Source organism: Folsomia candida, unplaced genomic scaffold (genome assembly GCF_002217175.1).
Source record: "Folsomia candida strain VU population unplaced genomic scaffold, ASM221717v1 Fcan01_Sc013, whole genome shotgun sequence".
Taxonomy (NCBI): domain Eukaryota; kingdom Metazoa; phylum Arthropoda; class Collembola; order Entomobryomorpha; family Isotomidae; genus Folsomia; species Folsomia candida.
In genome coordinates this window covers 2,620,756-2,644,091 of record NW_019091205.1, presented here as the reverse complement: position 1 = coordinate 2,644,091, position 23,336 = coordinate 2,620,756, and the positions used below count along the sequence as shown (strand labels likewise).

The 23,336-nt window shown below is 37.6% G+C and overlaps 1 protein-coding gene across 1 annotated transcript; it reads right to left on the bottom strand.

Annotated features, from left to right (window-relative positions):
• Nucleotides 1-5,108: 5,108 nt before the first annotated feature.
• On the bottom strand, nt 5,109-10,102 carry LOC118437299. The gene is made up of 8 exons (XM_035856235.1): nt 9,336-10,102; nt 9,088-9,267; nt 8,897-9,027; nt 8,544-8,811; nt 8,231-8,350; nt 7,839-7,923; nt 6,200-7,334; nt 5,109-5,387 (listed from the first exon to the last, which is right to left on the bottom strand). Exons 3-7 carry the CDS (start codon nt 8,902-8,904, stop codon nt 7,000-7,002), a joined length of 816 nt encoding a protein of 271 aa, XP_035712128.1. The 5' UTR covers nt 8,905-9,027; nt 9,088-9,267; nt 9,336-10,102; the 3' UTR covers nt 5,109-5,387; nt 6,200-6,999.
• Between the last annotated feature and the right edge of the window lie 13,234 nt (nt 10,103-23,336).

Below are 23,336 nucleotides of genomic sequence, written 5' to 3'. Positions count from 1 at the left end.
AAGACATAAGAAACACAAACGCAAAAATGGAAAACGCAAAATCGACAATGAGATCTAGTTTGGATCTCGGCGAAAATTATCCAACCGACATATCTTCTCTCCAATCTGAATATAGCTGCTACTACCCCATCAATCAAATTTCGGACGACACTACCCCAATTTCCTTCGTCGTCCCTAGTTCCTCGATTCACTATGTACAGTTTAACGACTCATTTGTTTATTTAAAGTTAAAAATAGTTAGTTCAACCGGCGCAACGTGGACCGCCACTGATGTTGTCGCCGGAAGCTTTGATTTACTCAGTTCAATTTTTTCTGGCATCGAAATTGACATGAACGGCTGCTTGGTGTCAAAAACCGCGACTCTACTGCCCTACCGTTCGCACATTCTTAAATTATTAACAAGAGACAAGGGCTACAAAGATACTATCGCAACTTCTGAGTTTTGGTATCCCGATACCAAAGCAAACACCTTTGACACTGACAACTCTGGGTTCACGACCAGGGCTGCATTCTCGACTGCGTCGGCTCCCTTTGAAATTCTTGGTCGACTTAGCGAAAGTATCTTTGAAACGCCAAAATATTTCCCACCCCAAATCAATACCAAGATATTACTTCGGAGAAGCGCGTCTGAATTTTGTCTCGACACCTCCGTGACGACCACAAAATATAAGTTGTCCATCTCTGAGTGTGTTCTATATGTCCGTAGACACGTTGTTTATCCCTCAGTGATTGCCTACCATCATAAACTCCTGTCAAGTAACCGTAAATTCCAGTATCCGCTAAAACAATTTGAAATTCGTACTTTCAATCTAGCTGTTGGCACTAGCTCCACACTGTCAGAAGTTCTCTATAGAAACCTACTCCCAGAATATCTACTTGTTTCTTTTGTGAGCACTCAGGCAGCGCTAGGAACTCAAAACAAATCGTGCTTCAATTTTGACCCATTCGGTATTTCTGAACTTCAAGTCAAAGTAGACGGAGACGCCCAAGTTTACCAGAGCTTGAATTTTGACTTTGATAAAAAACTCTACTTGATGGGATTTAATACTTTACAATCAGCTGTCGGAACACTCGGTGCCGACCACGGATTAAGCCGAACAGATTACGCTAATGGGAACTTTTTGGTATGCTTTAGTATTAATCCAAGCCCCACCGCATACGGCTTAGTACCAGAGCGACACGGCAGCGTTCAAATTTCCCTCAAATTTGCAAAAAGCCTCACGGAGGCCGTCACCTGTATAGTTGTTGCTCAATTTCAATCAACCCTTGAAATTGACTCCCATTACAACGTTTCACTTATATAATATGGACTCTGACCAAATTACATGCTGTCTAAGTTATTTACTTCGTTACTCAAAGTTTAAAAAAATTTATGTAATAGCAAGAGACGAGCTTAAATTTGTCAACCTATCTTTACTGCCAGTAGCAATAGTTATAAATACTGATATAAGTACGGGGCCAGGTATTCACTGGTGTGGTTTCAACGTATTCAGGCACAACGGCCAAATCGTGGCTAGATTTTTTGATTCTTATAATAATTTACCTGAAAAATATTTATTCAAACCGACATTTAAAATAATCGAAACCAGTTCTAAAACTTTGCAAAGCTCATCTACTAGGAACTGCGGAATTTGGGTGATAGCCTGGCTACATGCTCAATCCCGTGGCTTAACAACACGACAATTCCAATCGAAATATTCAAACAACCTTGTACAGAACGATATATCAATTCTAAAACACTACAAAAAAATAATTAAACCCAGTTCATTAAATTCTCTGAGCTGCTGTCCAAGATGTATAAACAATCTGTAAAAATGGCTCTTCTACTATTCATACTTTTTGCAACTGCCACTTGCTCAAATCGGTCTCTCGCCGATTATTGTATAGAATGTACAGGAAACTCTTCCATATTTCTAAAACTATTCTATACAAATCTATCAATCAACTATGCCTGCTCAAACTATGAACAAACCGGAATTGTCATCGACCACGCCTGTAAAGGAGAAGAATGTAGCGAACTTCTCAATCGTTCTCTCTTCTACGCGAGATCAGCTAGTGACAACAGTCCTTCATGGTAAGCTCGGCGCTCAACTCTTGTCAAATCAAATACGTACTAACAGCCCCACAGTTCTGTTGTTATAGATTGGTGGTCAATTCCTATCTTCGTCGTTGTTGTTATTCTATCGGCAATGATCTTCCATCTCGAACGCCGTCTCAAACCCAGGATTCGAGATATGACCCGACATCTCTAAGCTAAATGTAAGTTTATTGTTCAGCTTTCTCTCAAAAAAGCTGAGTTTTTTCTTCGAAAAAATTACTAATCTCTTGTTGCTTTACAGCTGAGATGGGCGGCGCGTAACTCCCGTCTGCTTTGCTCAGCCCTCGCCTCCTAGCCACCAACATCAAATCAAAGAGGGCATCTTCATCTTTCAAAGCAAAGCAGACTGTGGCTAGGGGGTCAGTGGAAGACGGCGGGTGGATCGTATAAATTTTTTATCGACCGTCCACCGTCTTCCATCGACCTCCGTTTAACCACAGAAGAATAAACTTCCCAACCCTGGACACGTAAGAACACTTTATGCGTATATCCACACTCAGCTGACCCGGGTTTTCATTCTCACTCGCTCTCACTCTCTCGCTTCCCTTCCACCGCCACCACCAACAACCGGTTTCCACACTCTCTCGCTCCTTCTCTCCCTTCCACCACCACCACCACCAACAACAACTCACGCATCCTCTCATCCCTCCGCTCCGCCACAACTTATCAAACCACTTATCAAACCACCCCCACAGTCGCTGTAACCTTTGACATGTCAAAGGAAAAGCGGCAAATAATTGCAGATAGATACCTACTCTTCTATTCCTGAAGGAATGGAAATTTTCCAAATTTGGGACTTGGAACGGTTCAATGTTGTCGTAGAATCGATGCAACATTCCTGCATGTTGATTTAACTACTGAAGACTGTGTCCTTCTTGAAAGGTATAATATGTAGACTCTAAATAATTTCGGTGTACATAAAGCGGTACTTGTTGGGGTACTATAATGCTATATTTTGGTAATAATTGCGGGTACGTTTTGCCTGCAAGTCGAAATAAGTCAAGAACACGTGTACCAAAGACACGTGGCGTCGTTATTTAAAAGAATTGATATTTTTATGTACAAAAAGTCTTATTCTTGAATAAAAATACTCAACCTTTTGTAAATAACGACGTCACGAGGGTGCGTTACGCGAATTTTGGGCTTATTTAATCTTTGTGACAAAACACCTACGTAATAATTAGCCAAAAATTGTACCTCCTTGGATTTTGATTTGTCACCTAATTCTTTAGCGTGTGATGACCGATAAAACCTCAAAATATGAATGAAAAATGACCGTAAAAATCCCCAAAATATGACCATAAGAATGACTTTATTTTTTAAATTTTTGGCTAAATTTTTTGATGTACATATTTTCCTGTAATGCTCAATTTTTATCAATTAAACAAGTTCTAGGGTGATTTAATTCATTCCCAATGAATTAAATCACTTTAGGCGAAAGTAAACGTAAATTTCTGAAAGTTTCTCACAATGATTCATTGTGAGAAAAAGGAATTTTTTATCGGTTTGGTTGCCAAATCTTAGAATTTAGCCAAAAATGATAAAATGAACGAAAAAAGCCCGAAATATGATCGGGAATATGAATATGTCCCAAAACCAGAAAATATGACAAATATGAGAAAATATGCTTTGACCTACGTGACCTGCTAGGGACCATAAACATTCTCAGAAAGTTTGGCCACTGTAGGTCAATAAATGGAAAAAGTCATTTTTCATTTATATCCGACGTAGGCAGATGACGTCAGCTACTTAGTAAAAAATATTTGCAATTCTACTTCTACTAATTGATTATCTGTATATTAATGAATGCTTTCAGGAGGTAATATTGTCCAGTTTCTCGACGCTGACTTTTCGATGTTAACTTTTCTCCGCTTATTGAAGACCTCATCTTGGAAAGTAGAGGATTTAAACGCGTCGAAATCTCGGGACGTGTGGTCAGTAAAATATCTAACTTTCGTGCATAAATGTGTCCTATTTTCAGTTTTCTAATAATTCAGGTGCCGGAAGTCGTGGAACAAATGCGATCCATTTTCGAAGCGAGTGGTGCACCAATTCATTTTATGGGAGGCGTTGTTGACAAGAAAATCAACTATCAACTTACTTAATAAATACATTTATGAGTGGTTTGGGTTTCAAAATGACAAGTGTTAGTTTTTTTAATTGCAATTTTTTGATCCCATCCTAAATAATTAGGGGACAAATCGTCACCCATGGTTAGATATATATCATATATCTAAGCGTGCACCTACATATTTCATTGTAAATAAGTTTCCAAATTTTCAGTAAAAATTTTCAGCGACATGTGTTTTCGTATACCTGTGCCCAGTGGAGTAGATGGTGTATATATATAGGAATCCTATATCTATCCTATAATAGGATATACCATGTCAAGAAGCATATTAGCGTTTTACAATGATAATACAAAACTCGGTGTAGCAGACGGAAAGGCACAGGCGCCCTTCATTAATTGTGTGACCCGAGAGGGAGGGGGGAGTGGGGTTTAAGGCTCCAATGATATCGTGGCCATGTTGTAGGGAGGTAGTCTAGAAAATGGAGGTTTGGGAGTGACATAATTTATGAACGCCCCCACAGCAAAAATATAAAGGTCAAGGTGTCATTATCACTTTGGCAGTCATACATATACTTATGCTTTTCGGTTATTTTTATTACTAGAGTATTTACAATGTGGTGAAAATTACAAGGCGAATTTCTTAGGGACGGTCCATAAATTATGTCATTCGAGAGTGGGGCCAAAAGCTTCAATGATATCGTGCCTATGTTACACATGTTAAAGGGGGGTCTAGAAAATCGCGATTTTCGCGTTACGGCCCCTTAACGTGAACCTATCTAATTATAGGATCGTTACCGAGCAGCTACCCGGTCACTTTTCCGAATACCCGGTGAGTACCGGGTAATTTTTAGTACCCGGTTTACCCGGCTGAGTACCTTGAAAAAATATTATTACTTATTATTCATTATTATCACAAATTATTTATTACGTCTTTTCAATTATTATTTTTACAAGGTTTATCAACATGCTAATTTTCAAGGTTGGTAACAAAACACGTGTTCAAACAGTACGAAATTATCACAGATCGAATTTTGTAAGAGCTAAATTCCGTTTTTTAACGCTTTCTAGTTAAACGGATGATCTTTTCAGATTGGATCCCCGGGACTTTATCAAGTGCATAAAGTGTATAAGCTGGGCTGGGAATGAGCAACTTTAGCATGGGCATCCTGTTCATCATGCTATCTTTGGAAATAAAGGTAATTTTCGTCCGATGGGGATCTAAATAAGCATGTAAAAATAGTAATTAGTCTTCAACTTCAACAGGGTACATACATAATCTTACAAGGGAAACTTCCAAGGTGCTCGTCGTGCCAGGGATATTTTTTATGTAAAATCAGCTAAGACCCTAGATGAAGGATTCTGTCATATTTTTATGCAAAACTCATATTTAACGCCGTAAATTTAAATTTTAGTGGTTTTAATTTTAAACCCGTCATAAGTCTTGAAATCCAGGCCGGAATTTCATGTCTTGATTATTACAAATTATAAAAAAATTCATCTTCGGTATATGCACTGAAATTTTTCATAAAATTGAGTTTTTTAATTTTTCACAATCGTCTTCGTAATTTTCTTACATTTTGGTTTGTATTTTTTTCTTAAAACTTTGTGATCATTTTAGGCACTAAATGGTGGAAATGCGACATATGTAAACTGCAAAAGTTATAGAGGCATGAAGTTGGTCGAAAATGAATATTTTTAAATTTGGCGCCACGCCACGACGCAAAGTATATGTTTTTCATGGAAATATGAATGTATCTTTCCTTGGGTGTAGTAGATTCTAAAAACACGGTGGGCGTACCGTGGACGCGACCGACACCTCAGAAACTCCCCTACTTACTAGGGAAACTTCTGAGGTGCCGGTTGAATCCAGGGTTCCCACATATACCAAAATGAGCACAATATGACGTAAAGTGAAAGAATTTACGTGCAAAAATTACTATTCGTCAAGTTGTGACGATATTTGTTACGAGCGGTACATGTGGGAACCTGGATTCGACCGGCACCTCAGAAGTTTCCCTCCTTAAGCATACTTTTACTGCGCGGATGATAGTGGTAGCTGGCGTCTTCAGGATTGCTACTAAATCCCAACGACATTCTCAGCTTGTCCAGATAAGATTTTGCCTGCAGGCTGAGGGAGACCACGCGAGGATGAATTTCAAATTGGGTAATGGAATTCATCGGTATGCAACACTTTACAGGCTTCCTTCGTGGATAAGATTAACAGTTTCGACCTGTTATCTTCTAGCATGCTGACATAAATGTGTATAATAAATCGCTATTGAGCATACTCACGTCAACCTTCGCATATCTCGCAAATTGAGCTTAGCAACATAACTTGTTAGAAATTTGCAAAACTTTTGCTGGAATACCTTGGGAGTTTTTTTTGCAAACCTCCGATACCCAATCTCAGATCGGGCTTGTTCTTACTTCACAAAACTCACCAGCAAAAGAAAATTAGTGAAATCGATGGAAACAAGATTAAAATACCTATTTCTAATTATAGATTGGCGATATTTGTCAAAGTCAAATATCGCGAATCATCTCACGACAAAAAGGATTTTTTTTATCTTCGAAAGTTTGCTAAAAAAAGTTGCGATGCGAAACAAGATATTGCCGTGAGTATGCACGTTCATTAAAAATTGTATAATCAAGTGCACTCTCAATAATTTTGTGACAAAATTGTTACCGCGGAGATACTGTACAACCCTACCGCGTGGTAACATCACAATATAGTAACAAATTGTCTTCTGAGTGTAAGAAATTGCCTCCGGAATCGGTAATATTTTTATTACCTGAGCGTTGATATTAGGGGCTGCGCAGGATTTAGCCTCTATATATATGCTACCCTTCGGTGATAAATTATTACCCGAGCTGTAGAATTGCATAGTACCTCCGCCGGTAACAATATTTTCAAAAAATTATTGAGAGTGTAAATAAATGAACCGAATTGAGTGTGCGGCATTGCGAATTTGACCCCCTCCTTGCAAATGGTCACAAGAAGAAATCCATTCAAACCGGCAGCCTGAATTTGATTAGTCCCCACGTTGACGGTGCGACACTGAAGGGTTATTTTTGTGTCAGGTGAAAAATTAGATGGTGGCGGTTTCGCAGGTGCTAATTTTTCGGATGAAAGCTGAATTTCGACTTCACCCGATTGACTCGACCCTGAAAATATTACAAATTGTACAGCTAATTATGAAATAATTACGTAATTATTTTTAATTGGGTTTTAGATGTCAGACATTTATGTGCATGAGCTCTGTCATGACATTTATCAACAAACGTCGGATATGGATGAAATATGAATTTTTTCCTATTGATTACCAGAAAATAACAAAAAATTCAGGTTTATCAAAATGATTCATTTAAAAAAATGTATACAAATTTACATTCACTTTCGTCTGGGATGATGTAATTCACTGGTAATGTGTTAAATCACCCAGAACTTATAGAATTCATAAAAATTTAGTATAATTCAGTCATTTTATAGGCATATTTTGTGGATTTTTATAGTTATTTTTCATTCATAAGGATATTGAGGTTTTATCCATCATTCATATCCGACGTTGGTTTATCAATTATGTCAGTGTCAGACATTTAAGACAAATAAATATGACACGACACATTGTACAATTCTAATAATTACTCTCAAATTTGCTTTGTTCATACCTAGATTTTGACCATCGTTACTGTCCTCGTTTCCACTTCCATCAAGTAACTCGCCCAGTTCAGCTCTTTCCACTTGTTTTCCAACCTGGAATTAATGTTTAAAAGTTAAAAAGTAAAGTCATACACTCTTAATAATCCGGTAAAGTCACGCAGGTAATGATTTCTCGATAATAAATTTAGTAATAATATTTTACGAGGTAGTAAAAATTCGTCACCATGATGGTAAATAATACTTAAGCCATTACCACACGGTACAACTTATCATTACCACTTTGGTAGAGTCATATACTTGTGCTTTTTGGTAATGTTTATTACCAGATTATTTACAGTGTAGTCACTGTAAATAAATGTTTTTAAATTACTACCGTTTATTTTGCAATTCTTTTACCTACCTTGATAATTTTTGTGGCATCCGAGAATCGAATTTTGCAGTACTCGCAGAAATGCAAATCCCTCGATCGCGTTCCACAGTTTGGGCAGACGGCTTCTGAACCTGGGATGAATGGTTTTCCCTAAAAAATGAAATGCATATGTACATTTTGTCCAATTCCGGGAACGTCCATATGTTACGGTATTATTTTAGTGGGTGGCTTAGGTTTTCCTATCTTTCCCGTGTTAAAATTCCCTATCTCTTCCCTATTAGTTTGGTGGGTGGTAAAATCGAGAATTTTTGATTACGTAATATATGGATGGCCCTTTTCTCACCGAAATAAATAAATGTACATGTGGGGTTGGTAGAGGTCGAATAATTGGTGTTAACTCGACCCCCGACGAGTAATCTGAAGGCAAAAAAGCTTCCGTGGTTTCAGCCTCGGTAATAAATTTATTACTGCCGTTATTGTTATCATTGCCGTCGGGAAGGATCATTTCTGCATCGTCACACTGTCGCCACGCAGCCTCATTGTCTGAAAATATGCATAAAGCCCATTTCTGGATATTTTCTTCTTCTTTCTTCCGTTCGATTTTTAAGAAGCTGTCCAAAAAAATTATAATTAGTTTGTAAACAACCTTAACATGTTTTTTTATTAATATTAATTAGAAAAACTTATTTCCACTACCTGGTCATATCTCTGTCCTTTATTTTACTATCATTTTCCTGTTTTCCCTTTCTTTACATTTTCTGGTACAATTTCGTCTCCTTTCCTCTTCCTTGTTTTTCTCCAGGGCCCAGGTTGTTTACGTTTGATTTCTAGGTATGCAAATTGTAATTACCAATTAGTTTAATTAAATACTCTGCGATTTATTCAACCTGGGCGTTCATCTGGTTGCAGTATTATTCCCTCTTCAATAAGTCTTCGCTCTTCATTCAAGCAACTATCAAGCTGGTCATCTTCATAATTCAGAATTACTGGTTTTACGTCGTCGTCACTGGCAAGATTTTCAGAAAGTGTGGACAATAAGCTCATCTTGTCATTCAAGTATGATGGATCTAGTTTTAAAAAACGAACATTTTCACCTTCCCATTTACAAGTTTTCTTAAGTTTAATAAATAAAAACCTGAATCGCTCTTTCTCCTCCTCGCCGTTTTGCGCCCGTCTTGATATTTCATCTTCAACCTGATTAATTTCACCATCTCGTCTATCGTCCCGCTCAATTTCTCCATTTCCTCCTTCAGTTTGCTTAATTGGTCCAAATGTTGCCGACAAGGGGGACAAATCTGCAGGCTTTTCCGAACCGGAGGATTCGTCACGACGAGCTAGCGAAAGGAGCGGTGTTGCGACTTAGTCATGTGGCAATGACCTCGTGACGAGCCACAAATTGAGCACTTTTTAATTTTTATTTCAAACAAGTCGTCAACAATTTCACTGCTTTCGACTTGTTTAAGCAGCACCAGTACCGTACCAACAGTGGTATATGGTGGCAGCAAATACCAGGCCCGGGGCCCGCAGGGGCCCGGGCTCGGTCGCTAGCTTTCCACTAGGTATAATGGACCTTTTGTCTATTGAAGATTAAAAAAAAGTTTTTGTTTATATGTACCTAACATTAAACTGCTAGATATTATTTGTATTTCATGGGTAATTATTTTTGTATGAATTTGAGCAGACATACTGGACAATTTTTAATTTTAATAGCCTGACTTTCGAATCTTAAATTAATATGCAAAATCGTCATCTTAGCTGAACCTTCATGTTTTTTGGCAACTTGAAATGTGCCTTGCTAGGGAGCAAATTTACCATAAGCCAGGGACAAACTTTGGTATAAACTTAGGCCCCTTAATCGGCAATGCGACGACGCCAGAGGTCTCGCTCCGATTTTGACGAAACCACGATAATTATGTAACCTTAGACAAATAATTGAACACGTGTTTCAGGATTTTTCATAATGCTCAGCTTAAATGAAATTATGACGGAATCCGTAAGCGAGAATTTCTATTTTTACCGTGATATTTTCATGCGAGGGAGAAAAATACAGATTCTCGCATACTAAATCCATGCATGATAATTCGTTTAAGGTTAAAATGGGTCGGCATGAAGTGGTTTCCTCAAATTTTGACCCGACCAATTTTAAATTGCTCACGCACCCAAATAACCCGAACGGTAATTTTCATGTTCCTGAATGTTCGTGTTTTCGGTTGTGGAAGAAGTTTTGAATACATTGTCAGCCAAAGCAGGATTTTTCAAAACGTTGTTAATTTTAAAATTTTAACTCTATTTCAACAAGCAAGTAACATGTTTGCTAAAAAATTACCTCAATAAAATTATAAAAACTGTTTTTGGAAAAACTTTTAATGTTTGAAATTTTGATGCTATTTCGAAATTTTGAAAAAATGTTACAGACCAGAAAATTCGAAATTTTTTTTGAATTGTGGAAGTTTCTTAAACTCAATGTAATTCTGTGCAATAAAGTGCTTTCATTTTTTGAAATGGGGTAAAAATTTATTACTCTGAAAAACCCTGATTTGGCTTAAAATGTATTAACAAATTCTGGCACAACCGAAAACACGAACATTCAGGAAAACGAAAATTATGGTTCGAGTTATTTCGGTGTCTGAGCAATTTAAAATTACAATTTAATTGTCACTATTTTCCCGTGGATCTGGGAAAATAGTGTGCTCTAAATAGGTAAAATATTACTTCGTTCCTAAATACTACTAGTATTCTGGAGCGAAAACGATTGCGTAATATCGAATATATTTAACATGAAGGGCCCGGCACTGAAGCTCATACCAGGCCTGAAAATTTCACGGTACGGCTCTGAGCAGCACGATGACGGGAGAGAGAGATTTATCCATCATCATAACGGATAATTGGCAATTATTAATTGGCAAAGTAGTTGTAATGCTTCAGCAATTTTTTGGGAAAAATAGTAAACTCATTTAATTAATTGGTGGAATGTTTATAAATATTTTACTCGAGCAGCAGGTGAGAGCAGACCCGCCGTGTAAACTCTGGGCAATTCTGGCCGGGCTCGGAATGAAATGGAAAAAGGGGCCGTGCATAAAGGACGTGGGGAGTTTCAGGGAGGCTATTTTCACCTGTCAAGTTTCATGAGTTCCTGATATACTGGTAATTTTCCAGTGGAAAACGTGGTTACATTTAAAAAATTAAGTTTTAGGGCAGTCATGCATGGTCCCCAACATATTCATGCAGTATTGTATGTATTTAATAATTGAAGGGACGGTTATTAATAAATATTCAAAAGTTTCTGAGAAAGTATTTGTAGCAACACGGGAAAGCCTGGTAGTATGATTCATCATTTAAAGTGCAAATTCAAAATTAAAAAGCTAAATGTCTTAAGTTCATGATTAAGAAGATATCATCTTAAAGATCATGAAATTTTACATGAAGAATATTCTCATTTAGAGCCATGTCTGCTTCCTGAAATGATGAATAAGTACGTACATTGTTAGAAATCTGGCATAGTCACGGTATTGAGTTCTCGGTATTAATGTTATTACCGTCTGGTATTAAAATTTTACCGGTCCGTAAAAATCTAATACCGATATGGTAAAACTTTAAAACCGAGCTATTACTTATTAATACCACCTTGGTAGAGTCATATATAAAGGATCAAATTTATACACTCAAAACAAAAATTTGTCAAATCAACACCGCCGGTGTCAATATATGGCTTCACCGCCTTGGTTACAATGTTGGTTCCGAGTTATAATGATTTTGATACCGTACATATTTATCTATGAACCTTTTTCTGATGGATACTCAGAATTCTATTCTTAGCCTCGAGTCCAAATTCCGACTTAACAATAAATATAATTTTACGGACCATGCATAAGAAACGTTATCATAAATAATGAGAACCATAATCTTATCTGATAGATGAGGTAATCGTAATCCGAAGAATATTAAATAATATTAAAATTTAGTAGTTAAGCTTTCGATAAGAGAAGAAATCAGACAAGCTGAACAACTCAGACTTAAAACACAGAATGCTTGGACATTGAATAAAAGTTGTTCAAGCTTATGGTTTGCTTAAGTGAATACAAAACTAAGTAACTTAAATAATTAATCAATAGGTTTCAGCATTTAATAATTTCATGCAAGCATTTTTATTAAGAGTGACATGATAATTTATCATTGATAAATAGTTTCATATTTTGTGCTCAGACATATGTACATAATTGGCAATTGGCAATTATTAATTACTAATTTTAGGCACGGGCGACCCACTCACTCCACAATAAATATACCGAACGAGGCGGATTTCAGTGATCAAAATCAGACCAACAATGAAATTGAGGCCAACTTCTTCAGGAGAAGCTAGGAACTTTCCAAATTTAAGTAAATGTTTTATATTTTCATCGAAAAAATTAAAATTTCCTTATTTCGAGAAATTTTAATATTTTCTATGTATATTCACTCCGTTTAATTCCAGACTCGGAAGAAGCTCGGGTCCAAGATAACGACGCAATGTCTAAAGTTTTCAGGAATCCCTTGGTCAGTTAACCTTTTCCAAGCACTTAATTAGGGGCCGTCCATGAATTATTTGACGTCAAAATTGCAATTTTCTGGACCCCCACCTTCCCTCTTTACGCTTTTTCACACACGCTCGATATCATCACAGCCTTAGACCTCTGTGGCGTTTTTATGAACATAATTTCTGAACGTCACCTTATACAAATGAATAGTAAATAATTTATGTAACCTGCTAAATTCTAATTTTCCATCTTGCCCCAGATTCTCGACGCCATCTTCGCCAATCTCAGTCTCCTCGATCTAAAAACTTTTCGTCTCGTCTGCCACGACTGGAACGACGTCGCCTCCACCGAACTAGGAAAACGGGAATATCTCCAGGTCAACCAGCTTTTTTCCTACAATGCCCCCAATTTCGACGAGGTTCCCCCCGTCAACGACGCACTGATCCGACGCCTCTTCATTTCTGGAGAATTCGACCCATCCTTTCCATCCAACAAAGAGAAGACTTTCATTATCACGAAGGCTCTCACCGAATTGCCGGAAGTGTCTCAATTAACTCGAGAAATTAAATTTGTCGCCGGCCAGAAGGAATTTATTCCCGCTTTTCTCGACGAAATAAGGATGTTGGGGTCTACAAAAATCCAGCGCATTAAAATCCGCGGCGCCTGGGGAGACGACAGTGACGGCTACACAATTCCCCCTGATGCGTACCAAAAACTCCCCCTGCAACATGCCTTGATCGCGCTCAAGTTAAGACTTCTTTCAGACTTTGGACCCTTCCAGACCACGAGTTATCTCGAAATTCATCCCCTTATCCAAATATGGATCGATGCTGCCCCAAATTTGACCACTTTGATCATCGCGGCGTCCCTCTGTCCAAATTTGGAGGGGTGCAGAAGTCTAAAACTGTTAAAATTTGAATTCTTAATGCGCGATGTGAAGTTTCCTATGCTCGATTTGGCCAAGGTGACCAAGATGCTGGGACAGGTGAAGGATTCCTTGGTCGAGTTGGAATTATCTCAGTATATGGGACGTGCTGGGTATAAGCAGGAGGTAAGGATTTAATTAATTAATCAGCGTAGTCAGGATAATGGACATATAGTTTTTAGCGTGACAACTCATCTCGTAGATAGTTTTTTAAGGTAAAAAAAATGGGGATATGATTTCTCAAAGCTATACAAACCGGTGTGGTATCATACTTTTAATTCTGGTTTTAATGGCAACGACAAGTTAACCCTGGTACTCTTGACCAGAGCTCTGCGGATATCGGGTGAAATCCTCGAGATATCAGTATATATTTATATCCATGCCAAAATCTCGCCCTCCAACCTTCAACCTCCAATATCTACACTGCAAGAAATATCCTCACCGGATTTACACCGCGCGGAGAGATTATGCGGCTACACCGTTTTGGTGTGAAATCCTCCCCGTTGGTGTAAATAAGATTTAGCACCAACACGGTGAGAATTCATCCCCATTCCATAATATCGTTAACACGGTGATGGTGATGACCATTGACACTGATAAATTATCGATTTTACACTGTTTGGTGAGATTTAGGAAGCAACTCTGGTGAGGCTTAAATAAAAATCGCATTAATTAAAATAATTTGTGCTGCATATTTTTTTTATTGAAAAAACTAAAAAAATATTATAATAAATATTACATATGAGGTTCAATACAAACTAGCTATAAGTGATGTCTACAAATAACATACATACCATCTAATTTACAATTATTTTGAATTTCCATAGCGTCATGAATTACTAAACTACTGATGTTAATTAATTTAAAGCGGTCCTGTACGGGAGATAATTTATAAGCAAACAAATTTCGATAAAAATATTTTACTTCTAGTTCCTTAAGCAGTATTAAACAACAATTATCTTCTAAAACAATAAATTCAGAAATTATGCCGAACTTTGGGAAAACTGGTCCTATCTCATAACATACAACAAAATTATATCTATAATTATACCCTCGAAACCAAACTTGATTGGTCGTAAATATTGAGGTCTTCTCATCAAATTTTTCGCAACCTTTAAATCCTCGAAGTAACTCAATTAAGTCAAAAGAATCCGAAATTTGTGACAACAGCACTGGGAAAATAATATCTATTTTCATATCGTCACTCAAATCGTGTCTAGATATAACGTGAGACATATGTTGTTGATGCCTGTTGGCCAGCGACAAGCAAATATTTTTGTAACTCTTTATTTGGCTAACTAACTGCACGAAATAATTATGCTTGCCCTCGAACCTCATTGCCCAAAGATTAATTAATGGACCAGATTTTCTAATAACATAAGAGTAATGTGTCATGAAATGATGTTTGGGAATTAGTTTACGTTCCGGAAACAATGTTTTAAACAGCTCATGGTGCCTAATAATTGATGAATGCATAGTCTCGATTGTTGACTCAGAAAATTTTCGACAAAAAATTAAGCTCATACATTCCAATAATTGTAAAATCAGCTCCCAATACTTTAACTGATCCTCAGTTACAATTAAGTCGCCTATAATAATTGGAAGAAATCTGACTAAACACCACGCTTGAGCGGCCTTCTGTCCTAATTTATTTCCGGATAAATCTAAACGAAGTGGCCATGGCTTATTCCTTGACTCTAAAAAACCGAAATCATGACACATTATTCTATTATTAATTTCTTCTAAAGTAAAGCTGCCCATACTGATTAGCTTCTGAATAACTAATTTGATCTCGTACGGCACGACTCCTTCCAGTAGGTCGTGCATTATGTCCACAGTTGGACTGTCTAGAAAATTAAAATAATATAAATTATTAAGCTCACACTCTCTAACGACACCAAAATTCGAGTCAATCAGATGTTGAGTATAATTAACCCTATCCCTAAGTACCATATTATTGTGGTCAAGAGTATCTTGGGCCTCATTGCGTGATGTACAGCAAATTCTGCAATAATAATTTGCGTTAAATGACTCCATAAAGCCTAGCAAAGTGTTTCCTCCTAAATTGTCGTGAACAAGACAACAAACTGTACCAAATACTCGTTCATTACGAACTAATAATCCAACAGTTTCTAAAATTTTTATGTCTGGAATTATATATTTTAAAATTGAACTTATTCCATATTTTTTTGCATCTTCTGTATGGAAGAGTGCCAATAAATGGATTTGGTTAAGTTGCGAATTGATATAATCAGGAAAATTTCTAATAATAAAATAAATACCCCCAATTTTATGTACACTACGAACTGGCCCAATTGGGTTAGCAGGTTCAAAATCGTCATAGAAAAGCTGAATTTGAATTGCATTTGGAAAATTTTTAAATAAAATATTGGACTTGAAACTTTGAGAATCACTAAATTTCTCATAGAAAGACACAATTTCTGGCGGATTTAATAGATATTAAGAGTATTGATTTTCGGAAAATATTCTTTCTAATGTCTCTAGAATAGGAACGTACATAAACGTTTCGGGAACTAACACTTGCTCTCTTTTTGTATCTTTAAGTTTTAAATCTACTCTAGTACCTAAAGTTATTTCTACTGGGTTAACAATTTTGTTTGTAGTTTCGTAAAGTTTCTGGCGACTATAACCTGTTTTTAACTTGTCCAATGCAGACAACAGTGATTCTAGTTCCAGAGAAAAATCTGCTAAATTATTAACAATATATTTACTAGCTAATTTAATTATTATTTTGGAAACTTGGGAGAAACAATAGTCTAATTCTTTAACTACATAATCAACTACTGAATTACTTACACCTCGAGACATTAAAGAGGAACAGAAATTTGTTAGTAAATAAATAATTAGCTTGTCTGGGTCGTAACAAACATTCGAGTCTTCGACAATATCTGATATGTCGTCTGGCCCTAAACCTAGCTCGTTATTGCTTTCTTCTTCGTAAATTTCTTCCTCACGCTGTACATTATTATTGTGAAACTTTAAATGTTTCAGTAAACCACACCAAGTAGAAAATTTTCTAGTGCAGCTTATTTCTGGACAAACATGGCCTGGAAAATTAGAGCGGCCATAGTTATGTTTAAATTTTAAGTGTAATTGAATATCCCTACTATTTAGGCAGCACTTTGAACAAACCGGGCAGGTGAACATTTTAGGGTTTAACTAATTAATTAACTATCTACAAATTATCTAATAAGTTAGTTATCTCATAGTTAATTAACTAATAACACTAAAAATTAAATGAGCTGCACAACTGGACGTAGACTTCTTTGGCTTTTGGAGGAATAGTCGTTGACTCTACATCAACCTTATAAACGTACACCTGAAGAAATTTCCATAGCCCGATCAGGCTCTTATCGTATTCCGTGGCGAAGACAAAATGTGACTTGAAGAGGGAGTCAACTGCTGCCAAGGAGGTGGTGGCGTCGAGTGGAACTAGGGTCCTGTCGAGAGTCAAAAAGAAAGACGAAATATTGGCACTGTTTTCGCCAAGGCAAATCAAGTTAGGCTGCGTCTTTTCTGCACTCCAGGTATCCAGAATAGATTGGACTGGCGTTGGTGTCTACCAAAATGCAGAAAAATAAGTTAAATAAATGGATAATAATGGAATAAAATAACTAAAGAGTATGTCAATCGATTTAATGGCTTACTCACCTTATGAAATGTCACAATCCTTTCCACAGCCTGAGAAATATTGCACCGGTTTGCTTTTCCTTTCCCGTGAGCAGTTGGTGGGATGAGATGAAGCAGGATAAATAGTGCTTTCAAAGTTAAGTCCCAATTTTCTAAATGATGGAAAAATTAGGTGATTGTTTTGAAACTACAACCTTATAAATTTTGCAAATTTACCAGCCTCTTCATTGATAAATTTATGTAATGAGGGTGACTTGGTCAAACTCGGCGCCTTCTCAACTATGCATGCAGAGAGCGCAGGCCATGTGTCAAGAAAATTTGTTTCAGCTTCAGGGTGTAGAAGATAAAACTCATAGTTCACCTAAATTCATAAATTAAATTGACATTAAAAATAGGTAATTCATGTAAATTAGACAAGCATGGATATGGGTAACATTTAAATATTCAACGATACCAAAAAATTGCACTCCTTGAATTTGTTATAGATTTTGAGAATGGACAATTCGTTCGTAGAGCGCAGTAAATTCCTATGAGGAAGAGTGGCAGTCATTAAGGCCTTGATCTCTTCAACCGCTGCCTTAGTGGAGATACCGTTAAATATCCCTACAAGTTCTTCATAGCTTTGTTGATCCTGGTCGAGCGACACGAGTTTTGTAGACCGTGGGCCTCCTATCATTGCCGTTGAAGGTCGTTTTCCTCTTGACTTGACCACATTATTTTTTTCCTTCAAATTACGATGCATCCAGCGGAGTCGTGCCTGGATCAGTCCCGAACGATTAACGTCGTCGAAAAGTAAATCCTGTAAGAAATAAAGTTCACCAATTTAAAATTTTCAACTCGTTGATATTATTATTAATGATATTATGATCTACTATAAGATATAATGAAATAAATAAGTTACAATTCCGTCGGTAGTTGTGGGGAATCTCCAACATGGCAATATTTCCACAATTGCTAGGGCAAGAAGTTTCTGGTCCCTCGTGGAAGGTGAATCCCTGGAATAAAAAAATAATAATTTAGACTAATTGGGTGACGTCACCGTCCATCAAAAATAAATAAAAATATTTACCCTTTAAGCTGTGTCAGTTTGGTGACAAATTCCTTAATGATGAAAGAGGATGAGGCTGCGTCCACGAAACCGTGTTTGTTGCAGTCTGCGACGACGCCCGCAAGGTGTTGGTTTGACTCTAGCAAGTTTTCCAGGACCTGACAAAAATACTTTGTTAAATAAAGTATTAAATACACTTAAATATGTAGCGTTTACTACCTGTTTAAATGAATCGCTGACCTGTCCTCTGGTTGGGAATGTACGTGGGGGTAACGCCACATCTTGACGAGGAAGATTAGTAACTTACAATTTATTAGAATTAATTGCGACCAATAATTACCTGGAAATATTTGTGACGAAGATTGAGGAGTCACGACGTTGTGGGATGCAGCGCAATATTCTTCGCCCTTCACAACAAAGATAAGATTGGGGATATCGGCCTTATCGAGAAGGAATGGCAGCACCTCCTCGTCTACTTCTGCTCCTTCTTCGTCTAGAAGTGATATTTCAGTCCCCTCTGGCAAGTTGAATTTTGTTCTCACTAAAAAATAAAAATGAGAAGTCGGAAAGATTTAGACAGAAATTACAAAATATATAAAAGTGGACAATAATTTTGACTTACCTAAATTGATGAAGTCTTCGTATTTTATTTTATCAAACCCCACCACAAATTTTTTACCTCTCGACACGTTAGAAATTCTAACTACCTTCGCCACGGTGGGACTGGACATGGTAGAGCTGGACATGCCTGACAAAATGGCGGAGTGGTGAAGAACAGACGAGAAAAAACGTGGCCAATTCTCACCGGAACAGGGATGAAATTACTCCAAAAGTGTAAATATCGACCCCGCTTGCTGGTGAGGAAAAAAAACAAATGCTGTGTGTGCCGCGAGATGTCGTGCGCGGGGGTGAAATGCCACCGGATTTGGTGAGAATTATTCTCACCAAGTTTTCGGTGTAAATTTATGGGCAGGATTTACACCAGACTTTTTGCAGTGTAGTATATCCGCCGAGGTCTGGACCGGACGGATTGTTCATACGAAAAAGGTTTAGCAAAACCTGGAGAAAGAAATTGATGCATCATTGCAATTAATTTGAATGGGTTAGGGACGAAATGTGGAGAGGACGGAATATCACCTCTGAAATATGGCTGAAAAATATGTGGATGACAGAAATATGGATAGCAATATAATGTGGATGAAAAAAATGTGGAAAATTTAATTCTTTAGACAAATTAAAAATATAGCTTTAGCTGGTGCTACAATTTTACATGGAGCTATCATTAGATTTCTGAGAGCTACCGACTTCAAATCGGACCCAAAATTTCCGATCTCCGTCCTAAAATTCGGTGTAAATGGTAGTCTATAAGTATAGTTTATATAAAAAGTTGCTTCATACTCCACAGCAGATTTTAAATAGGAATTATGGCTCATTCCATGGGTAGGTTACATTTGCAGATTTTATTCATTGATCATTCATTGATAGGAAAAATTTTTAAAAATTCACAAATTCGAAAAAATCAGAAATTTAAAATGTATTGAAAAACTCGATTATCGAGAAGACGGACAAGAATCGCTCATTGAGAGATAAGCCAATCGATGCCTTTGGGCCTGAGGAAACAAAAAAGTTTAAAACCCCACGCGATTTTTGTCCGTCTTGGAGTTTTGGCGATTTTTCGAAAAGGTAAAATTAACATGGGCTGCTTCTGTAGACAGTAGTAAATAATTCTGTGTTCCTACGTGGCCGGCAACATTGCCTATGAATAAGTTGTGTAGTGTTCTCTTGCAAAAGCGAGAAAAATACATGGTCAGGCAGCCACCACCAGCGAGCAGGGTTTAGTACCTGTATTTCCTGGTGCTCGATCAAACGTGTTGCTTACAAATGGAATGAGCCTTATGTAATCTTTATGCGTAATTTTTATACAGAAGACGAGGCTTATTTTTCGGTGTAACACCGAAACTTACAATGCGATGGTGTGAAGTGTAACCCTCCGATTTGGCTGAAATTTTGAAATTAGGTGGTCCATGTCAATACAACTAACGTTTCTTCAGCCAGTTTGTGCGATGGTTGGAGTTTCTCAAAATATTTGAGGTCGAAGTTGAAAAAACGGCCGACTTTTTTCAGGCGCAGTGAGAAAACTCCACTTCCATTCTCTTCCCCTCGCATTGATTTTATTCAGGTTTCTCACTCACACATACGCCTTCATACACAAGCATAAGTAGTGATGCAAAATAACAAAAATAAAACATTATTATTACCGCTTAAATAGGAATTAACAGGCCTTATACTCGCGAAATTTAATTCATAATTGAATAAGTGAGCTTTTTACTTCTTTGTATTAAAAATTCAGACAAACATTAATTTATAAATTCATCAACAGGAAATAAACATGGAAAAACTTACTTTCCATTTCGAAAGCGTTGGTTATTCTGATTTCCAATTCATTTGAAAACAAAGACCAAGAATGCAATGAATAATTAATGTTTTTCTATCATAAATTAAATTAACATTGATGAAATCTATAATTTTTCGGAGTTAAAATCAATGCGAGGGGAAGAGAATGGAAGTGGAGTTTTCTCACTCCGCCTGAAAAAAGTTAGCCGTTTTTTCAACTTTGACCTCAAATATTTTGAGTAACTCCAACCATCGCACAAACTGGCTGAAGAAACGTTAGTTGTATTGACATGGACCACCTAATTTCAAAATTTCAGCCAAATCGGAGGGTTACACTTCACACCATCGCATTGTTAGACATTTTGCGACATTTTTGGACAATGTGTGTCGGTTTGGGTCTCAAATTGTAATGAGAACTTCCAATGTTCTAGAACAGACATGAAACAGTATAGTATAATACCAGGGCACGTCCCAAAAGTCCACGGGGGGTGTAACCTTAACAGTATATGCATATTTATAATTAGGGGGACTCAACAAATACGTTAAAAATTTTTACCGACGACACCCCCTGATTGAGAAGTTAGCCGTCAGGGGGCGTGGTCCTGAAATATTTATAGTTTGCACTGTGCATAGGGACAAATTAAATTACGATTGGAAGGGCGAGTACAAGAATATCACATAATCCCCATAACCAGTCTTCCATATTCAAGGCATCCACGTTTTGCCCTTTCCATATTTATGGTCATCCACATTTTTCCACCCACATTTCGTCCTATCCACATTCATTTTATACTCATTTTGTCCGGATCCCATTTGAATACTCCCATTTTGTACACTTTGTAGTGACATTTAGGCAATTCCTGTGAAGGAGTAATTTAAAATAAAACAACAAACTTGCTGTTTCACGTGAAAAATCCGTCATGAGTACTACATAGTATAGGCTTTATATGTAGGCTGCATAGGCTTTACTAAATATTTTTTTGTTTAAAAAACGAGGACAAAATGATGTCTAAAGCGAAAATCATATTGAAACCTAGTTTTTCCAAGTTTCGCAAGTTATATTCCTCAATTTACTAGATATTAGTGAGTCGGCCAAATACTTGATATCGCTTATCAGTACCACAGCTCGCAATAAATTGGACCATGGACCAGTGCGAACTAACAATGCAGGTCGCCCAACGCATGCTCACAGATTTGGACCAAACTAGCGTCAATCGATCATCACAAATATAATTAGTATGAAATTTGCAAATGGAACTATCTCCCAATGCTCAAGTTTAGCAGAGATATTTGCATAACAAGAGGAGAAAACGCGCAGTAAATTTGAAAAATGTAAAATTTGTTGACCTTTGGGGCGCGTTTTATTAAGGGGTGAAAACCCCTTTATGGAAATGTCTTGTCTGTCTGTCCGTATCCACGATACCTTTAGAACGGGTTCGAATTTCGACATGCGGTTTTCGCCAACGTGTTTCTAATTTTTGAAGTATGGATGAGTTCGAAGATGGGCGCTGTAGGTCATTAGGTCACGGCGCCACGGTAATGACGCCAACGGTCAAAGGTGTCGAATTTTTCTTTTCCACCGTTTTAGACGTAGTTTTTGGCGGGGATTTCAGAAATCGCCATCATTTCGACGTGCGACGACTCCATGACCGTGTGGGAGGTGTCGAATGTCGAAAAAACGACTTTTGTCATGTGGGGTGTCTATTGAAAGGTATTGTCGTGTACGTTTGAAGTACGCGGGTGGGGGTGTCAAAACGGGGCAAAATGAGACGCGGGGTAATGTGAGACAATGACGGGATAGTGTAGAAAGACGTTGTGGGCGTCCCACAAAGACAATTCCCTGTGTTTTCACCCCTTTGCTACATTTCGTTTGCAACGGTTTATTCTCTTGCTATGCAAATATCTCCGCCAAACCTGCGCAATGACAGATAGTTCCATTTGCAAATTTCACACTAATTATATTTGTGATCGATTGACGCTAGTTTGGTCCAAATCTGTGAGTATACGTTGGGAGACCTCCAATGTATGTTTGCTCCGTACCAAGGTTTTTGTCTGCTCCGTAGGTCCACACTATTGCCGAGGTCCCCATCATGTCGAAACTTTCCACGCTCTCCATCCGTGCAACAAACGTGTACCGAATCCGTAACTTTTTTGATGAGGACCACTTCCCAAAGTTAAAAACTCTCTCTGTCCACCACGGGGCAGGGACGTGTTCCTTGGCATCCCATCTAAGTTTGTGGAGGCGACACAGAGGAGTTGAGTCTCTCGCGTTCACCATGAACTTCTGGGGTTCGGACGAGGTCGAATTTGCCGAAAAAATGGTCGAATTATTCCCTGCCGTGAAGAAATTCAATTTTACGTTGAGACACATAAATGCAACCAACATTCCCAAAATCAATCGCACTATACAGACCTTCGAAAAGTGGGGTTCGGAACGATGCACGTATTCATTTGGTGTGAGGCGTGGCATACGCGGAGGTCGACATCAGTAATTACTTTAGAATAACTTAAAAGGGTTTCAAACTATGGCTATTCGATACCCTGGAATGTGGAGAAACTTGTGTGAAAAAAGTGTGTGTATGTAATCTGCATAAATATATTGGA